At 45.3% G+C, this 26,740-nt stretch overlaps 1 protein-coding gene across 1 annotated transcript; it reads left to right on the forward strand.

Annotated features, from left to right (window-relative positions):
• Nucleotides 1-20,395: 20,395 nt before the first annotated feature.
• On the forward strand, nt 20,396-24,696 carry LOC142767402 (uncharacterized). Its single transcript, XM_075868979.1, has 3 exons — nt 20,396-20,599; nt 22,531-23,216; nt 23,813-24,696. The coding sequence occupies exons 1-3, from the start codon at nt 20,396-20,398 to the stop codon at nt 24,063-24,065; spliced, it is 1,143 nt and encodes a 380-aa protein (XP_075725094.1). The 3' UTR covers nt 24,066-24,696.
• The last annotated feature ends 2,044 nt before the right edge of the window (nt 24,697-26,740 follow it).

The raw sequence follows: 26,740 nt of genomic DNA on the forward strand, positions 1-26,740 counted from the left end.
TCTCTCCTGCGTTTTTAGTGATCCCGTATCACTTTTTTTCGCATTATTACTAACAAATAGCTTACCAAAGGCGTCGAGGTGTAAGAACAAAGCGAGCAGAGTGCCAAGCAAAGAATTTTTCAAGACAACACATCTAACGAGTACTTGAGCTGTCACGCAATACCTCGAACTAGTAAGACCTAACGTCTGCCACTTAACGTCTGTAATCTGACGGAACGTGTTTATTTGAGCCTTATTGGGCCTCGCCAATTCAACTCCCGCGACAAGGCATGCCATCATTCTAGATCTCATAAGAGGCTATAGGTAGTCACGTGGTCGAGACGTTGAAGAAAGCAGCGGTCGGCTGATTTATGATGAAACTGTTCGTTTGGGCGGATTTGTACGTGGGAAAATATGTCACACTGCAAGCAACACAGTCTGTACACACCAATGGCGGCGAACACAGAATCTAACCTGCGGTATAAGGCACGCCGACACTTGTGCATGTGGCATCCAATAAACAAGGCTTATGTTCCAGAACAAACTCAACCGTTCACATTTGCACCACATAGCGCATACTATTTGTTGCATGATGTGACTACTCGAGAAGCTAAAACAGTGATTTACAACAACGTCATCGATATAGTTGAAAGTGGCCTGCGTCAGTGAAGCTTTTTGTGTAATGGGTAGCATGCTTTAAACCATGAGCAACTACACGCGTTGTGTGTTTTACGTGTGCGCCTTTTGTAATAGGTGACCAGCTTTAAAGCACGAAGTCTTTAAGCTAATCACATGGTCATACACTAGATGGCGATGCACGCTTGTACCACGCAATATTACTGTGATATTACTTGTTGTGGAGCTTCTATATAGGACACGTGTGTCTTTTAAAGCAGAAATTATTTTCACTACATTGCTAAGCAGGTGCTGTGTGGCTGCATACTTGCTTGTCACGCAAACGGTTTCGCCCTTCCTCGGATCTGGAAATATTTATTATTTATTTTATTTACAACTTTCTCCATCTTTGGTCATACAAAAGATGATGATTTTTTGCTCACAACCATCCCGGCTGCGGCGGCTGCATTTCCAATGGAGGCGGAAATGTTGTAGGCCCGTGTGCTCAGATTTGGGTGCACGTTGAAGAACCACAGGTGGTCAAAATTTCCGGAGCCCTCCACTACGGCGTCTCTCATAATCATATGGTGGTTTTGGGACGTTAAACCCCACATATCAATCAATCAATCAATCAATCAATCAATTTTTGTTCACAACCAACCGTGCCCACGCCGACAATGACGCTGAACCAGGAACTTCCTTCAAACGAGCTCTTTAGTGCTGCCGCATTAAAGTTTGGAGAGTTACCAGACATTTGTGTGTTATATGCGCGAGGCGGTAACACACGTGTAATTGGTCGGTGATATAAAACACACAAAGAGCGCGTGACTGTCATGTGCTGCATCAAGTGGTCAAACGTGCATAAAAGTGTCCACTTTCCAGTTCTGTTTTGTTTGTTTCTTCTATGGAGAGGGGTACAGGCGAGGTGTACGCCTATAGAAAGCAGGATCTTTTAGTGGGGCGAGTCGGGAAACCGTGCATCAGATTTTGTGACAGTTTCAGCCCTTTTTGGAGGAAGGGGGCAAAGGGTCGCAGGCGATAATTTTGGGGGTGGCCTCTCCCCTCTGTTTCCCTTCGCGCCATTACGATCTTCGAACAACTCCTTGTTCGGCTAGCTTTCTTATTTCAGAATACCTGCTCAAATTCCGGACGGCCACAGGGAAAACGGGATAAAACAGAAAGAGTGCAATTATTCATTACGCTCTATCTACTGTGTTTTCTTGTGCTCGTTGGAATTTCGCACACGTATCCTACAATAAGTGACGTTGCCGTTCGTTCATTCTGCTAGTGTAAAATTGAAAAATAATAAATATTGAGCAGGAACATAATGAAATGAGTGAAGGCTAAAAGAACCAAACTTGCAGGTGTATCTCGTGAGGAAGATCACTGCGCGCAGTGGTGGCGAACTCAGCTGGAAAATGTTCCAGCCGTGGCACAGTGCCGAGCAGAGATATGCGGGCAGGCGCGGTGCCAGCGGCATTGAACTGTTCCAAGCAGACAGTGACCCCCTTGAGATTGAGCTCGACGAGCGGTCACCGGAATTCCCCGGTAAAGCAAGGTACGAAGTATGGCGCTTTAGCACCCGCGATAAGTACAGATTAGCTGAAGTGTAGACACGTTTAAAATCAAAGTATTGTAGCATGTCCAACAGCGCAGTACATGTGCTCAGTCGTGTAGCTGCAGTTCGACAAGCTGCATCCATAGAGCTAGCTGCTCGTCGCTTAACTTGCATGATCCTACGTCCGGATAATCGTAAACAGTGTTCATTCTGAAAAACGAAAAAAAACAGAGCTTGTACAGTATCGCGATACAACAGTATCGCGATAGTATTTTAGAGATACATATAAGTATCTGTATTGCTGTATCGAGATACTTCTAAAAATGTATTTGTATCTCAGTAGTTAAATGCTTTTAGGATGTATCACCCTTATTGCGATGCTATCCAGGACATGGAAATGTCGTTACTTTTTTTTTTTCGGAAATGAGCTGAGACGTGTTAAAAGGGAAAAAGAAAAAAAGCTCCGCTGTGACCTTGGCGATCCGCGGTGAGATACCCACCCACCATTTCTACATTTGTGGTGAGGGCGAAACTGAGTCCAACCTTCTTGAAAGCGAGCTAGTCGGTTTGCTACCCGCATCTCATTGTGCACCTTCAGGCCGAACTAGAACGTGTTTGAATGATCGCCTTCTTCAACTTGCCAACAATGTCATACTGCCATTTTGAATTCCAGCAGTGATATTTTCATTGTGAGAAGCATTTGATGCTACACGATGGGTTCCAACCAACATCGTTGTTTTTAAAGTATGTTCCCTCATGCCAATCAAACGATCACTGCTTCATTTGTTTCTCTCATTTTAAATGCGAAGCATTTCTTAGTGAACTTCGGCAACTTTGAGCGTGTCTATCTATCTATCTATCTATCTATCTATCTATCTATCTATCTATCTATCTATCTATCTATCTATCTATCTATCTATCTATCTATCTATCTATCTATCTATCTATCTATCTATCTATCTATCTATCTATCTATCTATCTGTCTGTCTGTCTGTCTGTCTGTCTGTCTGTCTGTCTGTCTGTCTGTCTGTCTGTCTGTCTGTCTGTCTGTCTGTCTGTCTGTCTGTCTGTCTGTCTGTCTGTCTGTCTGTCTGTCTGTCTGTCTGTCTGTCTGTCTGTCTGTCTGTCTGTCTGTCTGTCTGTCTGTCTGTCTGTCTGTCTGTCTGTCTGTCTGTCTGTCTGTCTGTCTGTCTAGCCGCCTACTACTTTTAGCTCTCCTGGCCGTCTGGACAATGGTATTGATACCAAGCTTGGTATGGCATAACATGACTATATGACGAGCATATTTGACTAGTTATAACATGGAAATTATGAAATGCATGTCATGAATGTCATGATTTAAATTCCATGGCCTAGCCGCTTTTGCGGTGGTTTAGTTCACATGACATGCTGCAAAACTGGTATGGTATGATATGAGTGCATGGTTAACTCAAACGACCGACCCTAAGAAGAAAATTATAACATGCGTGTCTTGTAACAGCATGACTACATGCCGCGCTCATGATGCGCTCTCGGCCATTTCACTAGCGTCAAATATACCAAATTTAGTATTACGGTATATGAATGAATGACGGGGGTATCTGACTGTTGCAACTATGATAATCATTATATGTCTGTCATGTAACAACATGACTACATGCCACGCTCAATGATGTCCTGGCGGCTGTTTAGCTAGCTTCACTTAGACGAAATTTGGTATTACGGGACGTGAATGGATGACGAAGGTATGAGACTGGTGCGAACATGATAAACATGAGATTCGTGTCTTGTGACAACATGACTACATGCCACACTGATGATGCCCTCGCGGCCGTTTCGCTAGCTTCACACATGCTAAATTTGGTATTACGTGACGTCAATGGATTACGGAGGTATGTTACTGGTGCAAACATGATAATCATAAGATGCGTGTCATGTGAGAACATGCCTACATGCCCCAGTCAAGGCGCCAATACACTTCGACGTGACCCAGGGCGAGCGCGCGCCGGCATTCGTTTCACGACGTCACACTGGCGTTGCCATGCCAGGCGCCGGTCCTGCCACATGCTCGCAGGTGCGCGCTGCGCTGCTTTGATGCATGTGCGTTTCAGAGCGTCCGGCGTCGCTTTGTCTCGAAAAGAGGCAGACGCATAGTCTGGTTAACGCATTGGCGCTAAATGCAGCATGTGGGATTTCGCACCGGTTTTCGTCGGACCGCGCCGACTGACGCTGTTCGCGCCGGTCGCACTTGGCGTCAGACTAAAGAGTGCTCGCGTTTTGCTAACGTAGCGTCGCTGTGCCCAGCGTGCGCGCGTGTCAACGTCGCGTTGGAGTATATTGGGCTATTCAAGATGCACTCGAGACCGTTTCGCTAGCTCCACATATACCAAGTTTGGCGTTACGTGACGTCTATGGGTGATGAAGGTATATGACTAATGCAAACATGATAGTCCTGACACGCGTGTCATGTAAGACCATGACGACATACCACACTCACAGCGTGTTCGCGGCCGCTTCGCTAGCTCCACATATACTATATTTGGCATCACTTGACGTGAATAGATGACGAAGGTAAACGATGCATCCAAATATGATAATTGTGACATGGAAGTCGTGTGCGGCATAATTTACCTCCACCTCGTAACGTTGGGGTGCTTTGAAAGTGGCGTATCAACGTTTCTCATTCATCCTTCACATACCAATGATTGATTGATTGATTTGTGGGGTTTAACGTCCCGAAACCACCGTATGATTATGAGAGACGCCGTAGTGGAGGGCTCCGGAAATTTCGACCACCTGGGGTTCTTTATCGTGCGCCCAAATCTGAGCACACGGGCCTACAACATTTCCGCCTCCATCGGAAATGCAGCCGCCGCAGCCAGGAATTGAACCCGCGACCTGCGGGTCAGCAGCCGAGTACCTTAGCCACTAGACCACCGCGGCGGGGCCACATACCAATGATTCCCACTGTACGTGTGATCTGCCTTTTTTTCCCTCTTTTTTGTGTGTGGCGCCCATTAGAGTAACCAGAGCTTCTCGCGGAAGCCACAAACCACTACAAATAATTTGGTGTGAGGTGCCGTGTGCCATCAACGATACTTCTTTCTTCAAAGCATTTTTTGGAGACGCCAGCGTGGCCACACGGCGATTGGGAAGAGGTCTCTTTGCGCTTCCTTTCGCATCCCTCGTTTTGCTCGTTCTTCTTTCCGCTTTTTCATTGTGTCTAGGAAACACTAAACCTTCAACTGGAAGTAAGCGGCCATCTTCATTGTTCACGTGTGTCCCTCCTGCTTCGGGCTAGACCACTGTAGCAAAACTGAAAACCAACTAGCCTGAACCGCTAGTCTACTAAGTAGAAGGTCGTTGAAGTAAGCACCGCCATGAAAGCGGCAACAAGGAATTCTTGAGCTTTGCTTTTTTTTAGTCAGACACACATGCTAACCACTGTGAATAAAAACATACCGTTTCACAAATCGGTGACACACATTCTGACTGCTGTGAGTAAAAGCATACCGTTTCACAAATCGTTTGTTTATGGTTCCAGCGCTTCGCTTGAACTATGTTGCATCTAGCATAGCTAACACTGTTGCCGCCAAGTATCCCGGTTCCAGTGTGCAATGCGTGTGACTCTTGCTCTTATGCAGCATAGTTTTTTTATTGCAACTGATATCTGTAAATATGTCATTTTTAATAATTATGTGCAGTGTAAACCTTCTTTTATGGCACTCAAAGTACAGTGATAAAGTAAAGAAAAATGTCATTGAAAGTTTTGACGCGCTGCGCATTTCAAATATTATGCTGCACATAACAAGTGTCTCTATGAGTATGTATGACCATCCCCGACATAGAGAAAAGCATTTCAGTATGTGTATTGCTGTGTCTGTACTCCTGAATACTTTTTTAACCTGTTTGCAAAAGTATCTTGGAAATACCCCGTTACGTCAGTCACAAATGTATATCTGTATCTCTATTGTTGGCATACAAACCGCGCATTTCATTATCTGTATTCTGAAATACTTTTTCAGGTATTTCTGCCCAGCCCTGCAAAAACGTAATCAAAATCTATTAAAAAACCTGGCAGGTTGCACGCACTGGTGGTCTCAATGTAATGCAAAGCAGCCAGCAAGGTGTGGCATGCATGTAAACCGCAGTGCACTTGATACGCAAGTCATTATTTTCATATGACCGCCTATCATACATGCTCCTAATACAGGCATGTCACGCTATGCCAATTTTTGTGTATATCAATCTAGCTAAACGACCTGGGGCCGACCATGAGCTCAGCATGTAAACCTTTCTATGCATGACATGCAAGTACTTATTTTTTGTTACCACGTGTCACATACGTTCATAATAAAGTAGCATCACGGAACACCACTTTTGGTGTAATCGAGCGAATCATCCGCGAACTCACCGTGAACGTGGCACGTAAGCCATGACATACGTGACGTGATATTCATGTCAATAATTTCTATATTTGTCATAATTGATCGCCATATAATGACGTTACGCAACACCGATATTGGTGTACATGAAATGACCATGTGCATGGAACGTAAATTGTGCCAAGCATGACAAATAATTGAGTCACTATTTTCTTACTTCTACCAGTCATGTATGTTCGTAATACAGTTGCGTCACGCAACAACACCTTTGGTGTATATTGTTGCGTTAAGGCACACAGAAAACTAGGCGTTTTAGAATATCTTTACACAGCACCAACGTGCAAGCCAAGATGGAGAAAAAGAGTGCGCTCTACACCAAAATCACGTCGTCTTCTTTGACCCCTATCTCACTGCTTAAGTGAGATATTGTCTCATAACAAAACCCCCGGGGGCCGAAGCACCGTCTCGGTGCTTCTATGATGTTGCCTAGTGGTAAAGTTTAAGGCGGGATACGTGAACAATGCCTGTTGACAGTGAAGTGGGGACGGAGGAAAACTCTAGTTGGGCTATTTTGTAGGTCACATCTGTATACTGGCACAATACGCGGTTGGGTCCCGAGTACCGGGTAAGCAGCTTCTCAAAAAGCCCAACGCGCCTATAGTCGGAGTCCACAATAGCACAACAGAACCAGGAGTAAAAGAAACTTGGTGATGATGTGAGTTGTAATGCTGCCACTGGTGATTTTGCGATGCTAAAAGGCGCTGACGAGCAACTTCTCGTGCTTTGCGAGCTCTGGTGATAGCATCACGGGCGTATTCAATCGTCAATTTGGCAGCTGTCGGAAATATGGTTTCAAAAGGTGAAGTTGCAGTATGGCCAAACACGAGATAGAAGATGAAAAAGCAGCTGCATCGTGGCGTGAGCAATTATAGGCAAACGTAACGAAGGACCATTCAACGTCCCAGTCCTGGTGGACGGACGATACATACATAGCGAGCATATCAGTTAAAGTCCGGTTGAATCGTTCAGTCAGTAAATTTGTAAGTGGTAGGCTGTCGCAAAGTTATGTTTTGTCTTGCAGGAGCAATGCAGATCGTCGATAACTAGGAAAAAAAATAGCGCCCACGATCTATGAGGAGTTGGCATGGGGTGCCATGATGAAGTATCACGTCCTGCAGAAGAAAATCGGCAACGTACGTGGCACAGCTTCTTGATAGAGCCCGTGTAATGGCGTAACGGGTTGTGTGAACCGTCGCGACAGCTATCCACTTATTCCCAGAAGTGGACGCAGGGAAAGGGCCTAGGAGGTCAAGACCAAGTTTAAAGAAGGGATCAAAGGTAACGCCACGTGGTTGGAGGAACGCGGTAGGATTCATAGAAGGTTTTTTTTTCGGCGTCGACACTGGTCGCATGAAGCGACGTAGCTGCGGACCGAGCTTGTAGACTGGGCCAGTGAAATCGACACTGTACACGGTCATACGTCCTAGAGAGTCTGAGGTGACCAACAGTGGGAGAGTCATGTAGCTGGCTGATCACGCTAGCACGTGTGTGAGAAGGTACCACAAAGAGCAGTTCGTGTCCATCAGGGCGGACGTTGTGACGGCACCATGTGTCATCCTTAAGCACGAACAATCGAGTAGACGGATCGGATGGGGCAGAAGGAAGCTTTTCGATGGTGATATGTAATCTAGGATCCCGGCACTGTTCCTCACGGATGTTGTTTAAAGTGGCAAGAGACAGCACACATGGCGCTTCATCGAACGACTCAGGTGGGTCCACTGGATTCCGCAATAAGCAGTTAGCGTCATGGTGTAAACGGCCAGATATGTAGGACACCGAGTAATTATACTCTTGGAGTCATAGTGCCCAGCGACCAAGGCGCCCAGTGGGGTCCTTCAAGGATGAGAGCCAGCAGAGTGCGTGGTGATCGGTTGTGACGGTGAAACTTCGACCATGCAAATAAGGCTGGAATTGCGCTACTTTTTAACGAAAGAAAGGCATTCTCTTTCAGTTAATGAGTAGTTCATTTCCACCTGTGAGAGGACACGGCTGGCATAGGCGATAACGCGGGCACAGCTGCTTTGATGCTGGGCGAAAACAGCGCCAATCCGTGGCTGCTGGCATTGGTGCCGACTTTTGTAAGGACGGCAACGTCGAAATGGGCCATAAAAGGTGGTTGTGTTAGCGATGCGATAAGTTTAGAGAACGCTGTAGCCTGCGCAGCGCCCAATGTGAACGAGACATCTTTTCTCAGTGTGTGAGAGGATGGGTGACTTCCACAAAAATGTTCACAAAACGTCGAAAGTACGAGCACAGACAAAAAAAGCTGCTGACTTCCTTAGTGCAAGTCGGAACGGGGAAGTTCTGCAAGGCTCGCACTTTACCGGGATCAGGGCGTGCACCAGACGAGTTGAGAAGGTGGCCCAACATGATAAGTTGCTGCCGTCCGAAGTGACACTTTGACGAGTTTAGTTGGAGACTGGCATTGAGAAAAACAGCCAGTATTGAGGAAAGGCGGTTGAGGTGGGTCTCAAAGGTCGGAGAAAAGACGATAACGCCGTCAAGGTAACATAGACATGACGACCGTTTGAACTCACGCAAAAGAGCATCCATCATCAGATCGAAGGCGGCCGGAGCGTCGCATAACCCGAAGAACATGACGTTAAACTGGTAAAGACCATTGGGGGTGACAAAAGCGGTCTTTTCGTGGTCCATGTCGTCGACAACAATTCGCTTGTACCCTGATCTTAGAACAATAGAAGAAAAATACTTAGTGCCATGAAGACAATCCAGGGCGTCGTCTACGTGCGGTAGTCTGTAGACAGCTTCCTTAGTGATCTTGTTCAGAAGTCGGTAGTCAACACAGAATCGCCAAGTGTCGTCCTTCTTTTTGACAAGAACTGTAGGAGAAGTCCATGGACTATACACGATCGTTCAATTATGTCTTTGGCGAGCATTTTGTCGACTTCTGTTTGAATTATGTGACGCTCAGTTGGAGATATGTGGTATGGCCATCGATGAACAGGGGAGGTATCGCCGTTGTCAATGTGGTGCCTTACAGCACTGGTTTCACCTAGTGAACGATCACAAAACTCAAATACGTCCCTCGAGTCGTATGACTCGAGGACGCGAAGGAGTGCGTCAGCTTTATGCGGCAAAAGGTCAGACGGGATCGTTTTGTTTAACTTCAGGAAACGGGCTTGCTTGCGAAGATCAAGAATGTGTGTAGCTGGAGTGTCCAGCATCGTTGGAAGACAAAGCTTAGAGGACGCATTCGTCATAGGGAGTCAGCATGGCGAGGGAAATCTCACGTGGGAGCACTTGTGGATACAGAGCAAAGTTGAGCGCAGCAGTAAAGCAGGTGCGGTTCGCACGCAACTGAATAACAGTGTGTGGTAAGGTAACACTGTGAGTCAAGAGAAGGGATGTGATGGGTGCGAGCACATAGTCGCCATGGGATACAGATGGCGAGGGCGTTACGGTGATGCAGGTCACAGCTTGTGGTGACAAACGGACATGTTCAGCAGTGGTCATACGAGCTTGGGTTGGACAGGGTGGATCAATCAGACAAGGTAGGTCAAGTTGCACAGTACGAACTGAACAGTCGATCAGGGCTGAATGAGTGGACAGAAAGTCAAAACCGAGGATCCCACTATTGATGCAGTGAGAGACAACAGTGAAGAGAACCGAAGTTTGACGGCTGGCAAAAGTAGTGCGTGCAGTACAGACGCCAAATACAATAGCCGTATCACCATCAGCAAAACGAACACTGCGTGAAGGGGCTGGAGTAAGGACTTTCTTTAAGTGGTCACAAATGTGCAGGCTCATCACGAAACTATGGGCGCCAGTGTCTACCAAGGATTCAACAGATAAACAGTACAGTTCAACATTGATCAGGTTTGATTGGTTGGGAGCGTCAACAGAGGAATTGGAGAGCAAATCATACCAGCAGCGCCACCTCCAGGAGCTGCAGGCGTTAGTTTTAAACCACCAGGCAGAGGACGGGGACGGGGGTGGGGAACGAGGTGGTGGCGGAGACCGGAAAAATCTACGTTGAGGTGAAGGTAAGCGACTGTACTGGACAGTGTTAGTAGTGGTCAGGTCTTAATTAGTTGAGCCATCACGCCATGGTGGTTTCTGGCCATAGAGATGGGCTGGTGAGTGGAGGTTGGGCAATAATAAAACTTGTTGTTGGGCTAGTTGGTTATACATCATATACTTAGAAATTTTGGCGCAACCTCGACTCACGCAAACACTCACACAAGCACACACACTTACACCAGAGCAACACACACGACACGCAGCGCTCACTACCAACAGTTTATTGCTCCTATCTGACCTTCTTAAATACGTACATCGAAATGCGCAAAGGCACAAACTAACAGAACTGCGCCAGTAGAAAACCAACATGGCGTCACCACACCACTAGGAACAAGTAAAAAGTAAAAAAGTAAAAAAAGTAAAAAAAGTAAAAAAAAGTAAAAAAAAGTAAAAAAAGGGGGGGTTAACACGAAAAGGAGATATAATCGCTAAACCCTCGCATCAAGGAAAGATATTTCTTGTTGATGCAACACCAAAGATGGCTCGCTGACACATATATCTTTATTCTTTTCTATATAATATGCTTCTAACAGCAAACGTGCTGATAAATTTGAGCTTCTCCCAAGAATCCTTGTATCCGAAAATCGTGGTTCACACCCACATGCGGCAATATGCGACACAAGATGTGCGTACTTATCCTCGTTTTTCTTAACCTTTAGCGCATGCTCCCTAAGCCGGTCATTGAGGCATCGCTCGGTAATGCCAATGTACACGTTACCGCAGGAAAAAGGAATGGAGTATACAACTCCCATGGAACATTTTACGAAGGCATTCTCATGTTTTTTCACGCAACCGCGTCTCTTGCCATTGCAAATACGCGGACATAACTTGGCGAGCTTTTCTGGCGCAGAAAAGACCACAGCCACACCATGCCTTGCAGCAACCTTCTTAATATTATGGGAGAGCCTGTGCACGTAAGGCACGACTTGAAGCTTGGAACCCGAAGGATCCCAAGTAGCTCTATCCCTTTGTGTTCCACGTTTCATCTTCTGCAGTAGTGACTCGGCGACCGCGTTTAGGACCGACGAAGGGAAGCCCGCCGCCGTCAATCGGCTGAGCTACTTGGGATCCTTCGGGTTCCAAGCTTCAAGTCGTGCCTTACGTGCACAGGCTCTCCCATAATATTAAGAAGGTTGCTGCAAGGCATGGTGTGGCTGTGGTCTTTTCTGCGCCAGAAAAGCTCGCCAAGTTATGTCCGCGTATTTGCAATGGCAAGAGACGCGGTTGCGTGAAAAAACATGAGAATGCCTTCGTAAAATGTTCCATGGGAGTTGTATACTCCATTCCTTTTTCCTGCGGTAACGTGTACATTGGCATTACCGAGCGATGCCTCAATGACCGGTTTAGGGAGCATGCGCTAAAGGTTAAGAAAAACGAGGATAAGTACGCACATCTTGTGTCGCATATTGCCGCATGTGGGTGTGAACCACGATTTTCGGATACAAGGATTCTTGGGAGAAGCTCAAATTTATCAGCACGTTTGCTGTTAGAAGCATATTATATAGAAAAGAATAAAGATATATGTGTCAGCGAGCCATCTTTGGTGTTGCATCAACAAGAAATATCTTTCCTTGATGCGAGGGTTTAGCGATTATATCTCCTTTTCGTGTTAACCCCCCCTTTTTTTACTTTTTTTACTTTTTTTTACTTTTTTTACTTTTTTTACTTTTTTACTTTTTACTTGTTCCTAGTGGTGTGGTGACGCCATGTTGGTTTTCTACTGGCGCAGTTCTGTTAGTTTGTGCCTTTGCGCATTTCGATGTACGTATTTAAGAAGGTCAGATAGGAGCAATAAACAGTTGGTAGTGAGCGCTGCGTGTCGTGTGTGTTGCTCTGGTGTAAGTGTGTGTGCTTGTGTGAGTGTTTGCGTGAGTCGAGGTTGCGCCAAAATTTCTAAGTATATGAGGTTGGGCAAGCTTGCGTTTCCCGATACGGTAAGGTACCCGTGATTTGGCAATGACGGGAAACGTGTCCCACTCGTTCCCATCGAAAGCAAATCGGCCTGTCGTCAGGCGTCCTCCGCGCATTTGGGTTACGGTTACGTGGAGCAGGGTGGCTCGAGGTAAACGAAATGACAGCGTCGGGGTGGTGCGGAGAGCAGACCGTGTGAATACCCGCGTTTGCTAGTCCTTGGCGAACAACGGTCTGTATTAGTGATATGGTCGACTTAAGATCACTCGGTGCCAGCGCTCTTAAGGGTGCGGGTGATATCGCTTCGATTTCACGGCGTAAGATTCTCGTGATGTCACCGTAGTGTGAATTGGGCTGGTTCGCTATACAGAGTTCCTCAAGTTGACGTCGCAGCAGTGTTGGGAAGGCGCGTAAAGTGGAGGGCGATGAGACGGCTTTTTGGCTCCTGAAAGTGTTGGCACTCCAAGATAACATCTTGAATGGTGGAACAGCCTTTGCACACAAGGAGGTTAAGTGCATCGTCTGCGATGCCCTTGAGCACGTGCGCGACCTTGTCGGCTTCAGCCATGGTTGGGTCAACTTTACGGCAAAGGGTCCGCACATCTTGTATATACGCCAGGTGAAACTCAGTGGACATCTGACACGTCTGCCAAGTTCTTTCCTAGCAGCTTGCTTGCAGCCAGCAGATAGATCGAACAACTTGCGTAACTTGGTTTTGCATACGTCCCAGCTCGTGATACCGTTCACAATGATATTAAAGCATGCCTTGGCCGTTCCTTGCAAATAAAAGATAATGTTTGACATCGGCAAGGTTTGGTCCCTCCTGTGATTTTTGCTGATGAGATCGCGGAGCTTAAGCCACTCATCCACCTCTTCTCCGTTCGTTCCCGAAAAGTTGCCGGGATCGCGGGGTGGAGCGCGGCATCGAGAAAAACAGGGGAGGTCAGCGCCGTTGATGCATTGATCCCAGCAGTTGACAAAGTGTCACTGCCAGTGGACATGTTGGAAGCAGCGACTAGGCGCGCACTGCATAACTCCGTCCTGCGTTGTAGCCCTGCACCTTCCACTAAAATATGGCTCTAAGTCACACGGGAAACTCGGCGTTTTAAGAGGCATTTACACAGCGCCAACGTGCCAGGCAACATGCAGAACAAGAGTGCGCTCTACTCCAAAATCACTTCGTGTTCTTCGGCGCATTTCTTACTGCCTAAGTGAGACATTGTCTCATAAGAATATCAAGCAAGCAAAATAGCCACGAACTCCCCATAGGTGTGGCACGTGCGTAATGACACACAAGACATGCATGGTATTTCTTGTTACCACCTGTCAAATATATTCGCAATGCAGTCAAGTCACGCAGTGCCAGTTTAGGTGCATTTCAAGCGGTTGAAACAACTGTAAGCTCATTATGAGCGTGTCATGTATATTTTAGCGTACGTGACATGCATATTATGATTTTCGTTTTACCACTTGTGATTTATGCTCATGATACAGTCACGCGGCACAAAACCAATTTTGTTTCATATCCACTATATTAAACAGCCGTGAGCATCCAAAGACCATGAAATGTCAATGATGCCTTACATGACCAGCGTGCGAATGAGCAAAAAAAAAAAGGCCCGTGCCATAATGCTATAGGTCATGAGAGTGTTTTTCTTTGTTGTTTTACGTTGTTGACAATAATAAGAGTGGTTTTATTTATTTATTTATTTATTTGCAAAATACTGCTAGCCTAAAAAAGGCTGTAAGCAGGAGTGGGAATACAAAGATGATATATATACATACTGCGCAAAAGAAAGCGATAACGGCATGCTTCACACTAGGTACTCTTCTACAGCAATAATATCATCAGTTATATCGATCATCACAGCAGTAGGTATCTACACTGTAACCATTATATTCTAAATGCCAGTAATACATACATGGAATAAAAGAATATATGTATTTCCTTACATATAAGGTGACGATACATAAAAGTAGAAACACACAAGTGAACATATACAAAGAAGATTAGTAAACTCGTACATTTACACAGTCGTCAAATGAGCCTGAAGTGTTGAAATGAAATCTGCTGTGGTCATGCGTTCCACGACATCGGCTGGGAGCTCGTTCCATTCCCTTACTGTTCGTGGGAAAAATGTGTTGTGAAATACATCTGTTCGGCAGTTATAGTCTCGTAGTTTTTTTGAGTGATGAGAACGTGTGATTCGCTTACTTACAGGTTGAATGAAATGATCCCTTTCTATTCCTATTTTATTATGATAAATTTTGTATAGGTACCCTAGTCTTTCCGTGTGGCGTCGTAATTCCAGGGGTTCCAATTCAGCCCTTTCCACTAACGTACTTGCCGATGTCCGCCAGCTGTACATATTAAAAATAAAGCGTACCGATTTTCTTTGAACACTTTCCAAGTGGACAATGTTCCTTTTCGTGTGAGGGTCCCATACTATCGATGCGTATTCGATTATTGGTCGGATAAACGTTTTATAGGCTAATAGCTTCATATCTTGAGGAGCTTGGCGCAAAGTTCGTCTTAAGTATCCTAGTTTAGTTACTGCTTTTTTCTTTATGTAAGAAATGTGCTCATTCCACCGAAGATCCGATGTGAGTATGACACCTAGGTATTTAAAAGATTTTACTTTGGATAATACGCTTCCATTTAAGCTGTAGCTAAGCTGTAGCGGTGAATTCTTTCTAGTTATCCTCATGAGAACGGTCTTTTGGGGGTTAATTTTCATTTGCCAGGTTTCACACCATTTCTCAACGTGCTGAAGAGCTTCTTTTAGTTGGACGTGGTCATGAAGGTTGTCAATTCTGTGATAAATTACGCAGTCATCTGCGAATAGTTTAATTTTGACCGGTATCTGGTCAACTATGTCATTTATAAATATTAGGAAGAATAACGGCCCCAACACCGACCCTTGTGGAACGCCCGACCCGACAGCTGCAGGAGTTGAGCAAATATTATCAATTGAAACACATTGCTGTCTGTGGCGCAAGTAGGCCTCTATCCACGATACTAATGCAGTATTCTTTAGAATTGCCCTAACCTTTATTATTAGTTTTGAATGCGAAACACAATCAAAAGCTTTTTGGAAATCCAAAAAAATCACGTCTATTTGAGATTGAGCATCAATAGCAGCAGCAAAATCATGCACGGTTTCAAGGAGTGCCGTCACTGTGGATTTACCTTTGCGAAAACCATGTTGCCTATTATCAATAAGGTTGTTCTTTTCCAGAAACGACGATATGTGCGCGAAAATTATGTGCTCTAGCGTCTTTGAGCAGGAGCACAGTAGGGAGATTGGCCTGTAACAAGTTACTTGGCGCGAGTCCCCACCTTTCGGTATCGGAATAATTTTACTGTACTTCCATTCTGTTGGTAGTTGAGCTTCTGAGAGCGATTTTTTAAATATTAAACATAAGTACTTGGAGCACCATTCAGCGTACCTGACTAAAAAGGTGTTGGGTATGCCGTCAATTCCAGGAGTTTTCTTTGTGTCCAATTTTAACAACAGTGACAGCACACCTTCTTCGGACACAAAAATATCACTTATAGACGGAGCATCTTTTGCAGGAATGAAAGATGGGTCACTAGCATCATCCTGTACAAATACGGAGCAGAAAAAGCGGTTAAAAGTCGATGCTAATTGTAGTTTATCCGACACGTTGCCACCGTTCACAGTAAGGTTTAACTGCGATTTTTGCTTTGAGGAAAAATGTCTCCAGAATTTAGCCGGAGCCGTGTAGAGAAAGTTTTTTAATGTCACGTTGAAGTAGTAATTTTTAGCTTCAGCGATACTGTCCCTAAGAGCCAAGCGTATGGCACACAGTTTCGATACATTCGCAGGAGAGGGGCGTTGCCGGCACGTTTTTCTTATCCTTTTCGCTTTGCGCTCAAGGCGAACAACTTCCTTAGTAAGCCATGGTTTTGAAAATTTTTTTATGCTTTTACTTTTCATAGGGACAAAATCTTTGATACACTTAAGAACGAGATTTTTGAAAAATAGCCATAACTCATCGATACTGCAATCACTTGATTGATAGAAAGAAAGAAAATTTGAGAACGATTCATCCATTGCATCCAAAATGCCCACGTCATTTGCACGTGCGAAAACCGGGACAACACGCACTTCGTTTTTCTTTTTAGGCACATGGCCAAGATTCAGTGTCAATGTAATTAACTTATGATCCGATATTTCATCGAGAACGGCAACTACGGGTTCTTTACTAAGCAGGTTTCTGCTAACGAGAAAAAGGTCTAGGATAGAATTCGCTGAGTTGCTGATGCGAGTTGGCTCTTTGACTAACTGAGAAAGGTTATGAAAGAAAACTAGATCAGTTAACTGTTCTGCAACAGTGCTAAGAGGCTCCGGAATTTCGTTACTCCAATCAATGGATGGCAGATTGAAGTCACCAGCTATCAAAAAATTATTGATGTGGACGACGTTGTCACATAAGAATTGGTTTAGTTTCTCGAAGAATGTACTGTTGTCATTTGGGGGGCGGTAAAATCCACCTACTACTAAGCTGCATTCATTCAGGCATATTTTAGCGATGACACATTCAACACCAGCTATAGGGGAAAGTCTGTTTATATGTAACGTATCTTGGTAAAGAATGGCAACTCCTCCCCCTCGGGAGCTTCTATCATTACGAAGGATAGCGTAGCCTGGCGGGACGATTTCAGAATCGGATATGTCATTGTGCAACCAAGTTTCCGTAATTACGACTACCTGAGGTTTATACGAGAGAATAACACTTTCCAGCACGTCAACTTTATTCACAATACTGCGAGCATTAAACTGGAGGCAAAGGAATGGTTTATTAACGACCGCTGGTCACTGTTCGTTTCTAGTATTCTTGCGCTGAACAAGAACTCTCATTTTTTGGCTGTCATCCCATTCAAAAAGATTGTTTTCAATTTTAATTTTATCGTGAATCAGCTTAACTTTTTTACCAGACTTTCTGATGTCAGTTGTGCTCTCCCACAGGTTTCTTCTTTTCTGTCTAGTGCACGCGGAAAAATCCTCTGCTATAGAAGTTCGCTGTCCTTTTAACTTATAGCCGTTTTTCAAAACATTAATCTTTTCGCGGTAGTCAAATAACTTTAGGATTACAGGCCGAGGTTTGCGACTATGACTACGGCCTATCCTATGAATCCTTTCGATAGACGTTATTTTTGTGCCTAGTACCTCTTCGAAAATACCTTTCACAACACTTTGCTCAAGGTATGCTTGTGTTTCATTCTGTTTTTCTGGAACGCCGAACACCAAAAGGTTGTTTCTTCTCCCGCGGTCCTCAAGGTCGACTAACTTTTTTTCCATGTCCTTCACTTTCTTGTCCAGAAGGTGGGTGACTGAGGAGACCTCTTTAATAAGAGAGGCTGTCGAGTCGACAACCTTAAATTTCTGTTCAATTTCATCGAGCCTTTTCTGTATCACCTTTTGCCCCGCTAGAATCTCAGTGAGCAATTCTTCGGTGGTAGGACCTGGGTTTGATTCTATATCACCGCAAAGAATCAACAAAGCACATGCGAAATCCTGCACAAACATAGCTATAGCACTGAAACACTCTGGGCATGTCAGCTGGATAAAACAGCGGTTACTGGATTTACAGGAAGACGCAGTGTTACAGACCTGCATGTAGAACAGGAACGGATTAGTTGCCATGTTGACCGTTGGCCAGCTGACACACCCACTGAAGGAAGCTGTGCGACGAGGTACATTTAAAGCCGGGTCCGGTGACGTAGACCGCGCTGCACGTGACTTGATCCCATCTTCAGTGTAGTTTAGCGAAAACCATACGCTGTCGCAGCATGCCGCCGTGGTTTCATCGGTAATGTTCGTTGTTGCTTGAGATGCGCTGGCTTTGGTCACTCCAGCAAAAAGTAGAATCTGCATGTAGAACAGGAACGGATTAGTTGCCATGTTGACCGTTGGCCAGCTGACACACCCACTGAAGGAAGCTGTGCGACGAGGTACATTTAAAGCCGGGTCCGGTGACGTAGACCGCGCTGCACGTGACTTGATCCCATCTTCAGTGTAGTTTAGCGAAAACCATACGCTGTCGCAGCATGCCGCCGTGGTTTCATCGGTAATGTTCGTTGTTGCTTGAGATGCGCTGGCTTTGGTCACTCCAGCAAAAAGTAGAATCTGCATGTAGAACAGGAACGGATTAGTTGCCATGTTGACCGTTGGCCAGCTGACACACCCACTCTAGATGAAGAACATGCGTGTTATGCATATATAAGTGTTCGTTCTGAAATAAAAATATTTCATTGCCAGTAAGCGCTCGTTCTGTGTCCTTTCTGAGTGTTCGTACCTTTTGGCACTTGTTACATCATGAACCTATACCAACATGTCCAAGTGGCAGTCATCCGCAAGGAGGTACTTGCGAATCTGGGATGTAATTCGTGAGAGTTCAAAACTTGCCTCTGCTTGGGTGCACCATGCCGAGGTGTTCCGTTCCCAGAACTCTGGCAGTCGGATGGTGTTCGAAATAACCACAGTGGTTGAAGTGGTTTAGGTTGTTTGATCGGGTATAAGTTGCTACGTGACGTAAACGTCCGGGTCACAAATTGCGGATCACACACGAGAAAACGATTCGACGCATCTTTCTATCACCGGATCAAAAATGCAACCAACAATTTCATTATTTTCTGCGACAGATTTGCTGTCGTACCGTGTGAGATCACGCCCGTTAATTGATATGTGGGGTTTAACGTCCCAAAACCACCATTCGATCATAAGAGACGCCGTAGTGGAGGGCTCCGGAAATCTCGACCTCCTGCGGTTCTTTAACATGCACCCAAATGTGAGCAAACGGGCCTATAGCATTTCCGCCTCCATCGAAAATGCAGTCGCCACCACCGGGATTCGATCCCGCGATCTGTGGGTCAGCTGCCAAGTACCTTACCCACTAGACCACCGCGACGGGGCGATCACGCCCGTACTCTTCTCGGCGCAATCTCCTCGATGTCGGTGGGGCTGCACCTTAAACTCTGGTTGTCAGTTTGTAGGGCGCATTCACGCGAACAGAAAGTGCAATATTCTAAGGTAGCACAGGAGTGACGTTGGAGGCAAGAGTGGCTCCACCTGATAATTTCACACATGCTTATTTTGTAACAACCATATCTAGATAATCAGTTCGTGTTACGAAGTGTACAACCGACGTCGTTTACATTTGTGTATAGTGATTCGAATGTTGATGGCACCAATCTTCTACGCTGCTCTGTAGTATCGGTTAATTACCATCTTCTTTGTGTCCCCATCACCTATAGAAGCCCTGCGAGGCATGTGATCAATCGAACCTTTCCCAATTAAGAGCCCTCCTATCGAACGTCATGTGATAACGCGTAGTAAAAGAACGCCAGTTTCATGGTCATTCGCCTAAGACGACTGAAACACAAAAACCATCTTTTTTTCTTCTTTTCTTCTCAGGCGATTGCACTGATTGCTCATGCTAGAGAGACAATTAACAATTAAAGACCCCACATATAGCGGCTTCCTTCTTGTGACCGTGTTTACACGCCCTGTCTATCAATGCCTACCAACTGACTCAGCTTTGTCCCTTGAAATAGAGCTCCCACCGCGCTCGCAAAGCTTCCCGCATCAAAATTGGTTCTGCAATGCCTCCGAAGTCGGTCCCTTTGAAAGATGTCATGGGATGACTTGATCGTGTTTCACCGCGTACATCACAGGATTTCCATCGCTTCGGGTCGACGTCAATGGCGATGGTTCCTCTTCATGTGTGACGAGGCTTCTAAACGTATCGCCTGAAGAGCGTGCGCGTAGTGGTCAAACTCTGAGCTGGCTGTAATAGGTTTCAAAATGAGAGACTACCACGTGCGTCCTCAGGTACTCCATGCTGGGCAACAGCTTCTACCTGGGTGAGCAAAAGAGCTTCTGCCTGTTTAACTCCAAGAACTCGGGCCTCTCCAGGCACGGCGTCGTGTACAACCTGAGCAGCTTTCCTTACCACCTCTGCACGCACGCCATCTACAGCAGCGCCGCCATCGACAGCACCAATAGCCTGCAGGGCTCGAACGTCGAGGTTGACCTGCTTCAGGTGTGTCCTTCCGTACTTCACAAAAAGGGTACTAAATGCTTTATGATATACTAAAAAGTACTAAAACCTATGCCGTGAATCTAAAATTTCATTAAAATAACTTAGCAGCATTTCAGTTATAGAAGACTTAACTTATTAGCCATAACTCCTCAAGATAAACGTGGCTTATGCACAGGTCGTAAAATAACTGTCTTTGTAGGTATCGCTAAGTTTCTGTGGCGCAAAACCTGCCTTCCGTAAAACTCACTATTTTCCCGAATCACTACCTAGCTTATACAGGTGGAGCTTCTATTAGCATAGGACAAGAGTGGCGATGTGGGCTTGTTGGTGAAACATTTGAAAGAAATTTATGTAGCGCGAGGCAAAAAACGAACACAGGAAAGAATAGACTGAGAAGACAGAGCGCTCCGTCTTCTCATTCTATTCTTTCCTGTGTTCGTTTTTTGCCTCACGCTACATAACTTTCCTTCAAATGTTAGCGTAGGGTACGTAACTTACTAGTCAAACTAACATTTTTGTTACACTCAAGGTAAAAAAACTTATGTACATACGTTCAACTAAACAGTTATCTTGTTGATAATAATACCGTAATGCTTACACGCCCAACGCTACTTGGATCTCTAGTTATTGAGATGGCGTAAAACTCGGTGGCTGGCGTGATCTGTAGCTACAGTCACAGCCAATATAAGTCGCAACCAGTGTTTCATGCTTGAAGTGGCGCCAATGTATACTTCGAAATCGCCTAAAAGTATAAAAAATGTTATGTTGACAATGATTGAGTTACTGGTATTCTTTAAGCATTTATAACGTTCACTCGCGTAAATGCTCAGGCTTGGAGAACCTTCGACACCATGAATAAACTCGTATTGAGTGGGACTGAACTTAAGCTTCGTTATTCAGAAGTTCATCGTTTCGAGCTCTTATTTACCAAATAAAATGACCTTCTCGTCTTTTTTTTTTTTATCAGGAAGTCGCTTCAATGGCAATTCAAGTTATACTACCATCTTCTCTTAATGAGGCGCAGTCACCTTGCAAGACGGCGCCGTGCATTCAATCCCAGCAACATGACACACAAAGCACTTGGTGTCTGTCTACTTACTGCATGCCGTCGTTCTTTGTCCAGGTGGTGGTGATACACCACCTAAGCAATCAGTTCAGCTAGGCAGACAAAACTTATTGTTGGGATAAGCATTTAGATTCGTAGTTACGGTTTCAATGTACGATATATGGTGCCGGAAATAAATATTACAAAATACCACCACTGAGCGACTAGCGATGACGGACTGGTTTGTTATTGAGAAGTTCATCAGTCAGTTCATCTTACTATGTTATAAATTGAATAATTTATGCTAATTTTGCAGGGTTAGTTCTGCAATTCACGTTCACTTGACAAAAACCATTACTAGCGCTTGTTGTTTTTGCTTCTAACCAACACTCATTTCTCTGCTGGTAAGCATGGCTTTTAAAAAAGATCCTATGCTACCTGACGATAATCGCAATCATAAACATCAAGTGCACACCAACGATAATGACTTCGTACATTTGCTAACGCTGCATATCAGTCTGGTGTTATTTGTGCAGTAAGTTGTTGGTAGGTCATCGGTCAGTAATAGAAATTTATATAGAGACTTCAGTAGACCTCCCCTCCATTTCTTCGTTTTCTCAGTGGCTACAAATCAGTCTAATATATCACTTATTTCAAAGGCTAAAATTCTCAGATACAGACAAGAGTGTGAGGTCGTCGTGTTTAAAACCGGCTTTTCTGAACTCTGCCTGCCGACAAGGAGTCTTAGTTTAATTATATAAACACACCCCGGAGGCCATATTTATGTGCACGTTAAACGCCCCGGAGCTCTCCGCTACAGTGGCGGACATAGTAGATTTGGGACGTCAAACCACAATAACTATTAGTAGTGGATGTCTGAACACAGAATGCCTTTGGAAAGTTCCCGGGTCTCAAGGCCGGCAATCCATTCCTGCGAGTATTCGTCGGCGTTGACGACGATGCTAGCCTGCACCGCATTTCACAGGATGCCGAGTCCCTGGTCAACTTCACGCTCAAGTCACTGCGTTGGGTCCTCGAGAGGCGCTTTAACGGAATATTCTTGCGCTGGTCACCTCCTCTGAAGGAAGGCGCTTCGCAGTTCCCCGCCCTCGTGTCTCACATGACCAACACCTTTAAGAGAGTTCATGGTCTCTCCGTTGGTGTCATAGTTCCGCTAACTTCTGACGGAAGAGACTTGTACGCCGATGTGGGACACTTTCTAGACGTCCTCGAGCCATACTCTATACTTGTGGATCCTCTCACGGCTGGTTCCACGGGTACAGGGGACGGAAGCTCGTACTTCCGCAGCTTCTTCCCGTACACCACGGACAGCATCGCCAAGTACCGTGACTTCTTCGCACGCACGGTGGAGACCGAAAGAAGCAAGTACAACTACATCTGCTACCCGGTCTCTATAGCCGGATACTCCCTCGCGCTCGAAGACTTGGCGGCCAGCTCGGTGGGTTCCAGGAGCCGAAGGTCGTCACCACCGACCATCGCTGTTTCCCAACTGAAATCGGGCTTGGCCGTGACCCCCTACGATGCAACGTGTGCCACCACCACTGATTTAAGGTAAAATGGGAGTGTGGTGCATTCAAATGTTTCACTTAACCTTAATACTGTTCCAGAAGAGAAGAGACGTCGTAACATGTAGCAATACGCACAAAATGTTTTCATCAAGGAAATTTGCCAACCAGTTAAGTTTTGTTGTTCTGTGATCTGAAAAGCTGACAAAAAGACAACAATATAAATAAGGCCCGTTCGTCATTGTCTTGTAGGATGTCTGAGTGATGAATCAAGATAAAGTGTAACTATTTACAGTTTCAGCGAACATCTGCATGGTAAAAACGGCATCGAAGAAGAAAAATTGGCCATGTGCTTCTCCAGCAAAAATTCCACAGCATTCTCAAAGATTTCTCGAAACTTTGCAAGCCAAAAGTGGTTTCAATTAAAAACGCAGTATTTTATCATCTGCCCTAACATAAGTGCACGAGCGTAGCTTTTTAAGTAGCTCTATGTTGACAACGTTCCCGAATGATCGTCTGCTGCTCCTGTCAATGCTTCACCCTAGTATTTGACAGAAGTTTTTCCTTTCGCTCGGCTCTGCATACCATGTTGCTACTGCACTATGCATTGCATTGTCATCCTTTCTTTTTGTATAACCGCAGGGCTAACGTGAGCATACGACTGAGGTTCGTTGTACTGTCGGCGCGGGAGTCTCAATGGGTCGCTTACCAGGACAAGAATAGCCTGGTGCAGCTCCTGGACGCTCTACGGCAGGTGACCGGCGGCGCCCCTTGTTTGGGCGTCTGGGATCCAGAGTGGGACGATATAGCTGGTCACTGCAGCCCTCAGGGGGCGAAGCGGGAACCATATCCACTCACGAAGACAATCTTCACGGACAGACATCGCACTTCGTGAGCTTCCACCACAAATTGACAATAACCGTGGCATTTACACGAATAAGAGTTTGTACAGTGGCCATTACGTATAATGATACCTAGCACAATGGTGTCTCGTAAAACTTTGACTTTTTCTTTCAGGTTGACGTGTTATTGTGTATATTTCGGTTTGGACAACCACGTCTTACACAAGGGCAATCATATCCTGATATGCAGTCATGGTGGAAAGGGTAACTTAAAAATCTGTTTTATACGTATTCCTGTGCGGCTGCTAAATAGCCCTTAATCTGTCAACATTGACCGAGTCAGTGACAACGCTGCTTCTTCAGGCCTTGCCCAAAAGAGACCTGGACATCCCTGCGATGCTACGATCTCTTCTAGACACCATATTTTTGCTTTTGAATAAGACAAATACTCCGACAGCCCAAACTGCCCTGAAACTACTGCAGGTTCTCAATCTAGTGTTTTCAGAGCTCTACTGGTGGCCGCGGATCACCCATGATCCTCTCCACGGCTGCAATTTTCCAGTCGCACGTCTGAACGTTGAAGTCATGTTGGTTAAAGAAGTTGCGGCCTCAGTGACTTACTGACTGACATTACTTCTTTGTTTGTACAGTGCTCTCCTTCTCTCCCCTCTTTTTAATTACCATTTCCTTAAGCCCATCGCAGGGTAGCAAACAGTATGCTGGTCTGGTTAACCTCCTTGCTTTTCCTCTTCTTGTTCTCTTCAATTAACTTGTCAAAAATACTGATGAAGATAGTAGTACAGGAATAAAATCTTTCATTGAGAATTGGCGACACAGCTGTTTTGTAATACAGGTGCTTTGAGGATTCAAAGATATCGCCGACATCCACCAGTGGGTTTGCAAAAGATATAGAAGAAAGGAAGAAGGAAGAAAGTTTAAGCGGTAAGACAAAGGTATGCTTTCGTTTTGATAAATGTCGTATAACGAGGGCGTGGTTTAATAAAAATGCTGTGTACCAGCCGTAGACACCCAAATAAAAAAGCTACAATCAATGATTTCCGTTATGCTCACTCAAGTAACACTTCATTCTGAATTACACAAATTAGAGCAGGAGAGGGTCGTCCAGTGGGGTAGGGCCATGGGTGAGTACCTCGGAAGATGTTCCCTGATTAGTGTATCCATGGTTGTCTAGACCTAGGCGCGTAACTACCGATGTACGAAGTTAATTAATAAACGCAACAGCACCCAAATAAAAGTTACACATGCAATCAGAAACACGAGTGAGAGAAGACGATGAGAAGTGCAGGGGACCTCATGAATAATCTTCGTGGTGTCTAGGAATCTTTTCATGCTACCACTCTGTTATACAAGATGATAACGGATGTTAGAGAGTTCGGTCGAGGAGGTATTGTGTGCGAGACCAGGGCTGCGTTGCTCCTTTACTGAGCTGCACCACGTTCACCAAAACTACAGTGAGAACATTCACTCCTGCCCACCTTTCTTGCTCTAAAGGAATCGAAAGAGGTGTCGATGCAAGTGTAACTCCTCAGCAAACACTAGAGACGCTATCGGCAGCTGTCGTTATTGCAGCCTATCGCTGTAGTAGAGTAGCTGACAATGCCAGGGCGCCTACTGAGTCAGTTAGAGCCACTTTTGCGGATACTACATGCCCTTCAGAGTAAATGTATGGCCGCAGGTATTTGGAGTAGATCACCGCGTTCACACCGATGTTGTAATTGCTGGCGATTTGGTGACAGTGTAGGCGGATATAAATCAGGCCCACACGGCTGCAAACGTGGAAAAGACCATGCTCAAAAATATTGCACATCTCAAATCGAGTGACATTGCCAGTGTGGTGGGGATCACGTCACTGATTATCCCTACTGTTCAGTTCGTGCCCAAGAAATACAGAATGTGGAAATCATAGATAAACAACGATTCTAGGAGAGAAGTGATCGGCACTGTTAAGGAAAGGGCGTTTGGGTGTGCAAGATTTGCTGCTGAACATAATGCAATGCAAGTGCAATATCTCTCTGCAATAATTAAAGCAGCTGTGCAAAAGGCAGTAGTGAAGACAATGAACCAGCTATTAGAGAAGCTGAAAAATCGCATTTCACCGGCTATTTCAGAAAAAAAAAAGAATTCCGTTATTCAGTCTGCTGCTCAGTGCGCCGCAGTGCCTCTGAATCCGAAACCGACACATTGCACGAATGTGAAAAGACATCAGATGCCCAACCCTGAGTGTGAAATTGCGTCAACGAGCTCATCTTTTACCTAGAACATACTGCTAGAGTTAAAAAGAAAGCGATGTTGTCTGCAAGCGATGACTCATCCTTTATTCCTCAGCCTAAATAAAAACGTCAGCCAACAACTATTCTCGCCCCACTACGGGGGTATAGTGGCTAAGGTACTCGGCTGCTGACCCGCAGGTCGCGGGATCAAATCCCGGCTGTGGCTGCTGCATTTCCGATGGAGGCGGAAATGTTGTAGGACCATGTGCTGAGATTTGGGTGCACGTTAAAGAACCCCAGGTGGTCGAAATTTCCGGAGCCCTCCACTACGGCGTCTCTCAAGATCACATGGTGGTTTTAGGACGTTAAACCCCACATATCAATCAATCAACAACTATTCTCAAAGAAAGTATAATAGAGAAGGAAATTTCAACTTGTCGTTGGAAGTGCTTCATTGGAACTGCCGCTTCAATTTTCCAGCTTCAGTAGACTTATTT

Source organism: Rhipicephalus microplus, chromosome 1, assembly GCF_043290135.1.
Source record: "Rhipicephalus microplus isolate Deutch F79 chromosome 1, USDA_Rmic, whole genome shotgun sequence".
Lineage (NCBI taxonomy): Eukaryota > Metazoa > Arthropoda > Arachnida > Ixodida > Ixodidae > Rhipicephalus > Rhipicephalus microplus.